We start from the raw sequence: 8,102 nt of genomic DNA, 5'->3' as shown, positions 1-8,102 counted from the left end.
GTTGTTTTCAATGTTTGCGGGTACAAGAATCTATTTTTAGGCACAACAACTTCAACATTAGTTCAAGTATAAAGACAAGAACACCTATGAAGTTATATAACACCCTCATCACAAGATCGAAAAGATCTTTCAAACAAGTGTGTTTTTTTCCAGAAATTTAGATGAAACAGAAAATGCCAAGTCCTTCGACTTCACGAAGTGTCCTTAAGGAATAATTCCCCTCAAGTACCCGAGGTTGCAAAATTTTCCTCCCAGAATAAAATGGCCTAACAATTCGACTGTAGTGGTACCTCAAACGATCGGATTCTCTTCGAACTCACTCAACGATTAGATGATCACCCGGAGTATATTTTCAGAAATCAAGAAGAACTTTATTGCAGAAAAATTTTTGTACCTAAACCTGTGGATAAATGCAGGTTTATATAGCCATCAAGTGCCCCTTCCGAAAGGTGGTAATGGTTCATCCGAAAAGGTGTATCCTTTGGAAGAGTCATGTCTGGTCATTCGAAACATTGTGTCTATTTCTGAACAGACACAACTATTCGAACAATCACTCCTTTTCCAAAACAATAAGTCTTTTCCTCAAAGGTTGTGTCCCTCCATTTTCCATTCACACCAATTGAACCCAACAATAACTACTACGACTTGCAATTGCAATGTCATTTTGTGCGTGACAGATTCCATTTGGTGCTCCCGGGTACTCACAAAGAAAGGGTAGGAGGAGGAGGAGGTGAAGGCTCAGATTATGATCATTGTATAACTGTGTCTCTTAACATATCAAACTATGAATACGAAGATAAACCACAACCTAATTACAGAGAATGTCACTTTTTCGAGTGATGACGTTAAGATAGCTGTTTTAGATGGTATGCTTTCTGTCTACCGAAATTGCGTTCAATTTTCTTTTGGTGTATGGATTATGAAATATTATGGGATCCACCAAGCTTGGATGATGGTATTCTATATCCCAGGCGATAGCTATCAGCTAGAAGGCAGTTTCAGACATTTGAATTTCTATCCTCTCTACTTGTTTGATGATCGTGATGTTTTATTGCAGTGTCGCATAGAGGAAAGATATGATATAGTTGTATACAAGAAGTAATTGAATTTTATTCACTGGTTCAAAGAGCTAACATTTATGCTGAGATTCTAATCTCATGCATCACCATGGACAGAGAGGTTAATTCGTGTTCCTTTATTCTGTTATTTTGGGTACAGTTGGTTAGTTTTGTCAATGTTTCTATCAAATTACAAATGTTAGTAGTTTCGAAATAGCAAAATTTGTTACATCGAGTATTGCAAGAAAGTCAAGATTTTTAAGTGTAATTTGTCTACTTATAGTATCTTCGTTCTCTTGTTTATCTTTATGAAGCTTCTTTTTTATGTCAATGCAACTGAAATTTTGAGGTCAACTAATGGACCAAAAATGGTACAATTTAGACATTAGATAGAGAAAGTATACCAATATCCACCAGCTGTGCCTTGATAACACACTTAGTATACCATTCAGGGTATAAAATTCGACCTTCTCATTTCCTCTCTCTAGAAGTGATGATAGTATATGATGTTTAGCTGCACCTAAAAGGAAAAAACGGTGCATATGGTTAATGAGAGTTTAAAGTTGCTGTAGGTCAACTATTCTTCCTGAATCATTTCGGGGTACTGTTTTGAAGAGAGAGGGCCGTAAGAAACTCAGAAAGGAAGAAGATCCAATTGGAAACCTTAATTCGAGAGATTAAACTAGCAAGAATAATATCGTAAAGTCAGAGAGGAAAACACTCAAAACAAAAATCAGTCTATTTTTGTAGCCACGTTGATGGTCCCAACAATTTCAAGACATGCTAACAAACACCGTCAGAGATCAATATGGCAGTCCACCACAAAGCTCCCTAGGTTACTCAAAGTCGTATTCCAAGTGGACTCATGGCAACTCAGAGATTACATTTTCACACATGGTAACTTTCATTTACTTTACCATATTGATTCAATGTACTTATAAGAAATTCAGACAAATTTGGAAAGAAACAAGAACAAAGTATGCTTTCCTAACATGAGAGTTTCTTTTGCTATCCATACTGGTGGGCTACAAATATGCAAAAAGCATTCTATTCCAAGTATCAGGAACTCCAGGCAAACACCAATGTATACAATCTGCAAAATGCGATGGATCTGCTTTCTGCTTAGCAGATAGCAATTTGCCTCCTAATTCACCGTAAACCGATGCATGTCCATCAATTCTGTACTCAGATAATTGTGTGATGTTAAGAACAGTAACAGGAACTTTCATCCTCCCTATTACATCAACTACTGCCTTCATCAAATCTTTGTTCGAACCAACTCCCCAGTGCCCTTTCTTCATCACTGGTCTTGTCTCGTTGAAACACTTGATACCATTCATATTCCCCCAATCTTCATTTCTGAATTTGGAAAAGATGCTGCTGTGAGTTTTGAGCTCAAACAAGTTGTAACAATGTCTATTAGGATATAACTTAAAGGAAAAAAAGTTCAGATTAACTCCTCTGCTATAGGAAATATCTTAAGTTTACCCTCCATTATACTTTGGGAGATTCACATCCTTACGATTAACAAATCATCTCGAATTTGACTTATCTTTTGTTAGTGGATTAAAATTACCCTCCATTATTACTTCAGGTAAGGGAAAATACGAGACAACTAGCTAACAGAAATGGTACGAATAATGAATTTCCTCGGAGTATAATGTAAGGTAAAACTGAGACATAGTTTTGACCCTTTTCTCTTTAAGTTATGTGTACTCTGTATATTAACCCGTAGCACATAGCAAGCAACGTGCATCATTCCGGACTTGAAAATACTTCACAATCGTACCTTTGGTGCGTAGGTGACATGGTGGTAAAGAACACCTTTGTTTTGTTAGTATCAATTGTTGAATCAATCCAATTTGCCCATGTCCTCAATGCTAGCTTGTAAGAAACAGCAGTATCAAATTCTTCATAGCCCTCTTCTCCATTTGCAAACTCTCCCCATCTGCATCATTTCTTAAGCCATTTAAAAATACAGGTAGAAGTTCTTTTGTTTCAACATTCTTTTGGAAATTTCAAAAACTAGTGTTTCAATTACTTACAGTGCCTTGGCCTTAAGGCCACTCATCCACCAAACGTAAGTATTGAAAACAAGGATATCTACTCCTAACCACTGTGTGGCACGCCCCGCAATAGAATCCACTTTAATGATTCTCCGTTTTGGATCAGTTATTATATGAATATCTGTGTTTGATTCCACCAAGAAGGGTGCCCAATAGAATTCAATGGTGGCGTTGTATTCCTGAGGAATATCAAAATGTTTAGCTGCAGATTTTGAAAGTCAACAAAATCTACAAGTTTGAGCAAATTCTTGGAATAGTCTAAGTTCTGTGGACTATCAGCCTGACTTTACCTGTCATTGGCAGGTACTTTCAGATAAGGTAACATAGACTATATTAATGATATGTTATGCACTGTTTGTGTGAAAATTCTTTATACTTCTCAGTGTGTGTGACCTGTTAGCATTTTGAAAATTAACAAAAATCAATAAGCTTGAGTGCTTTCTTGGAATAGTTGAATTTGTGTGCACTGGTATTGTACAGATTCTTTTACACTATCAAGCTAAATTGATCTGCAATATCATGTAATCTCTGTAGAAAATCTGTTTTGGCAGCCTGAAAATAAAGTAATGAAATGCTATAACCCGTGTTAAATTTCACTGATCAGGTGAATTCTTTACACTAAGGATATATACAACTAGTTAAATTCTTCTTGAAAAAGCATAATTTCTTTTTTTTTTTTTTTACCTTGACTTGATGATTGATTACCTTAGCTTTGAAGACAGAATAAACCCGACCTTGTTTCATAGACTTCTGGCCTTGTGGGATCACAGATTGAACTAAACACACAAAAGATTCCCACATATTTCTCTGTATTGAGTCCCCTATAAACATTATCCTCTTTCCTTGAATTTTTCTGAGGGCGATCTTAGGATCAAACCTGGATTTCATTGTTAGGAATTTAGTGTAACATCTTTCTCACTTTCTGTATGAATAATTGAGACAACAGCTAATGACGATACTATATATATCTGTTTCATTTGCATGAAAAATTCTCTGCAAAAGCAGATAATCGAAAATGACATTTCAATTAACTTGCTAACCTTGGCAAGATACAGTCATCAGGCTGCCATTCCCAGTGAAGATAATCTGAATCGTTTCGTCCATTCTTAGTACAAGAATATTGTCTGTCAATATATGGACAAGTTCTCTCTGTGTAAAATGGCTTAATCGAAGTATTGAACACCCATTTTCCGTTATTGAGGCTGCATTCCTCAGGATCAAACTCAAACCTATCGTCTGTTGGATTGTCTAGTGGACTGCTTTTCAATTCTCTGCTACCTTTTAAGCCAAGTAAATGAATTTTCAGGATGACAAAAAATTATCAGGACAGCACATTTTAAATTGAAAATAATAAAGAATCTGCAGGGGCACCTGTATGATGTTTTTTAAGCTTCACATCATTTCTTCTAGGACAAGTTTTGATCCCAAAAAGAGAACCAGAAGAATAAGTAGTGATCCTTTCAGTATACAATAAAACAAAAAATGCTAATGCACAGAAAATTCCTGTGATTACAGGCAAAGAAGGCTTTCCTCTGGCATATTTTGCCCATCCCATGATGAAAGAGTGAATATGGGCTCACAGTGGGAAAAAGCTTAATTTAGGATGTAAATTAGAAGCTATTTACTTCAACAAGGACTAATGTAAGTGCACCAGAATGATGAGGACATGTAATAAGCTTTTGATGGACTTCTGTTTTAATAGATTTTTGAGTAGGAGTGAAGTTTAAGTCATGTATGGTTGGACACTATATTTTAATAGCAAGTTGGAAAAGGTCCCAAACATTTTGAGCATTCTTATGAGTCATGTGTGCAATAAAAATATTGTGGTAACGAAAACAACTAATTTTAAAATAGTATACCCACTGTTGTGTAACTTCCAGACAGAACCAATAAGTAGGTGGGTAAAGTTTTTTGCTGTAGGAATGTCAATTTTTGCTGTCTTAAGTCTCCATCTTCCTGTCTCATAAGTTATGGCTTGCATTTACAGTCATTCCCATTAACAGATGTTTCTGCTACAATAGGTTCAACTTATTTGTCAAACAGTTTACCTCATTTTGGGATGTGCAATACATGTATTTTTGTACATGCTACTGGAGAAAGACAGTCACAAAGATAATTGGAGAGGTATTTCTGTCAATCTGCTACAGATAGATATCAACCAATATTCATTTATATGGAGATATCGGGCCAGCTTAGGCACATCTCGACTATTTCACTGGATACTTGTTGTCTCCTGCCAGTAAAGGGATCAGCTAACTTAGTCCACCAAAATTAATTAGGCAAAAAGTTCTGAAAGATTTACATTGTATTTGTAGTCTAATAGTTGTAATTTTACAGAGAACTCTTGACTTAGATGGACTAGCCTAGCGAGATTGTTGTTATTATTTGAGCTTTTCTGTGTATATAGTCTAGATCTATAGAGTTCTTTGATACAGCAGAGTGACTTTCTTTGCTGTGGTTATGTAACGTTGGCCTTGGTGATTAATATAATCGTTTGGTTACCCAAAAAAAAAAAAAAAAAACTCGAGTAGGTTCTTCGTGACTTAAGGAAACATATATTGGCAAAACTAAGTGCGTTGAAGGGGTTCAATTGAATCGGCTTTGCCGGGAAACTACACTATATACGTAGGATAAAGCAGACATTTTTGTGTACATGTAAGTTATAGAATCACCTTGATAGTTGAGAGTATTCACGCACGTAAGTGTGTATTTTAAAAATCCTATAGTTCAAATTTCTTGCTCCGCGACGGTTCACATGTTTAGACAGATATTTTAAAATCCCATGGTACACATTTCCATATATTAGGTAGCCTATGCTTGCAAATGGAACTAGAGATTGAAGGTCATTAAATAATGAAACAAGTGAGATGCACATATCAATCATATAAAGAACTATCAGAGAAGCATCTTCTGACTGGCAAATTATATGCTGTTTTTTCCTGTTGAGTGTTAGTGAGTAATTAACTAATGATTTGTTAATTAGTTAAAACCCCATGGAATATATTTCCATGTATTATTAGGTAGACTATGCTTGCAAATGGAACTAAAGATTGAAGGTCATTTAATAATGAAACAAGTGAGATGCACATATCAATCATATAAAGAACTAACTATCAAAGAAGCATCTTCTGACTGGCAAGTTATATGCTGTATCTTTTCTTTTGAGTGTTAGTGAGTAATTAACTAATGATTTGTTAAAGACAGATACATTTACCCGATTAAATAGTTAGCACTATTTCCTCATCTCAGAATCAGTCTAATCATTCCTTTTTATTTGATCTTTTATTAAATAGCCATTAATCAAACACTCTTCCTGTAATTATTCATCTGAACCAAACACTCATGACTCTGACCAGGACATAACAACCATAGCAAGATGCAGAGCCTAGTTTCCCTAATAAAAAAATATTATTTACCAAAGTTCTGTATTTATAACAAATCATATATTAACTTATCGTTCTTAGGTTTTTCAAGAAAAGAAAATCATTACTAGGTGCTAAAATAAGGTGAGAATGTATATTAATCAATTATGATGCTAAAACTTTATGTGCAAATATATATCGTGCATTTATTTGTTTGATATAAACACTAGATTTTTTGGATCATATGAGTCCTTAATTAGTTATATGTGATACTGCACCATCTACAGACATCTATACTAGCATATACAGCATGTGAATTCTTCTGGTTGCAGAGCTTTCTATCTTTTATGGAGTCTTTCGGGGGGTTCTTCGCTAAAAGGCCATTTCTAGAACTTCTTTTTATATTTAGACACTAGTTTTCAAAAATCAAGCAAATAGACACCCTAATGGGTCACAAAAATAAATGGCAAGCACTCGAGTTAAAAATATACACTTTAGTTTCTCTCTCATTTCAGTTCCTATTTTTTAAAAACTACACTTTAGTCCATGTCCAAAAATATAAATATTGGATAATTAATTTTTTTTCAAAAAAAATATGAAGCTTCTCAACCAATCCACTACCAAGCGCCCGGTTTTCCCGTCATTCCCTCGATTTTCTGGCCATTTTTCATCGATTTTTCCGGCATCCATTGGAAAGTGATATTATCTCCATTGTTTTAAGTCATTTTCTCATATTTTTAGCCCTAAATTTTCATCCATTTTCATACAAAAAGCTTGAAAATCAGTCCCACATTTTGAAATCGATTCTTGGCTCAATAGAAACATTCCAACACTCTTTAGGTTGTTTCTAAGTTGTGATCCATTGGATTATTCCTATGGTCGATGGAAAAGGCGAGAACAGGTACTGTATGAAAAGCAGCTAAGAAGAAGACGACTACAGTCTATGGAGTCTAGGCTCATAAACCACTGTTTAGGCCTATTAAATACTATCATCTAGGTATATCATGTCTATTATAGAATACATGGTTGTTGGTGGTATATTTTCTGGTGAATGGGAGGAGACTCCTAAATGTTGGGGTTGGAAAACCGCGTCTAAGAAGACAATGTCCATTGCCCTTCGTCGCAGTGGTTCATATGTCGATTTTGTTAAAAGTGTAATGGAGAGCGGTGAATCAAGCTGTGATCAAAGCGATGTGGTAATTAGTTACTTGATGAACGGGAGGAGGAAAATCTATCCAACGTTTATAAGGAATGATAGAAACGTGAAATTATACATGCTTTGCGTTGATTCTAATAATTCTAGACCTATATTGTGGGTTAAAGTTGTTGGAAGGTCCCGGGAAAAAGCTTCCACATCAGCCCCACCCCCATCCCCAATAGTGGATAATACGTCAATGGAATACGATTGCATGGGTGGTGATGAATGGGATAATAGTGATGATTATGAAGAAAAGGAGAATGGAGGAGGTGAGGACGGGCAGTTCGGATGACAAAAAAGCCACTCTTTCTCAGACGGCACCAATCTTTGTGTAGGACAAACATTTAAGGATAAGAAAACGTTGATTCTTTTGTTAAAGAAGGCGTCAGTGGAAATGTCTTTCAATTACACAATGGTG

At 35.5% G+C, this 8,102-nt stretch overlaps 1 protein-coding gene across 1 annotated transcript; it reads right to left on the bottom strand.

Annotated features, from left to right (window-relative positions):
• Positions 1-1,779: 1,779 nt before the first annotated feature.
• LOC107842531 (protein trichome birefringence-like 3) lies at positions 1,780-4,823 on the bottom strand. The gene is made up of 6 exons (XM_016686428.2): positions 4,496-4,823; positions 4,165-4,402; positions 3,830-4,001; positions 3,104-3,303; positions 2,848-3,006; positions 1,780-2,417 (listed from the first exon to the last, which is right to left on the bottom strand). Exons 1-6 carry the CDS (start codon positions 4,677-4,679, stop codon positions 2,084-2,086), a joined length of 1,287 nt encoding a protein of 428 aa, XP_016541914.1. The 5' UTR covers positions 4,680-4,823; the 3' UTR covers positions 1,780-2,083.
• Positions 4,824-8,102: the final 3,279 nt, after the last annotated feature.

The sequence above is a fragment of the Capsicum annuum genome, chromosome 9 (assembly GCF_002878395.1).
Source record: "Capsicum annuum cultivar UCD-10X-F1 chromosome 9, UCD10Xv1.1, whole genome shotgun sequence".
In the NCBI taxonomy this organism is placed as follows: Eukaryota; Viridiplantae; Streptophyta; class Magnoliopsida; order Solanales; family Solanaceae; genus Capsicum; species Capsicum annuum.
The sequence above is the reverse complement of the archived record's forward strand: the minus strand, read 5'-3'. Positions and strand labels throughout refer to the sequence as shown.

Excerpts from the sequence above, each read along its gene's own strand:
- LOC107842531 (XM_016686428.2), bottom strand. The coding sequence starts at position 4,679 with ATGGGATGGGCAAAATATGCCAGAGGAAAGCCTTCTTTGCCTGTAATC. Across the intron at positions 4,002-4,164 it reads GATGACTGTATCTTGCCAAG|GTTTGATCCTAAGATCGCCC; the intron begins GTTAGCAAGTTA and ends AATGAAATCCAG. Across the intron at positions 2,418-2,847 it reads ATGTCACCTACGCACCAAAG|AAATGAAGATTGGGGGAATA; the intron begins GTACGATTGTGA and ends TTCCAAATTCAG.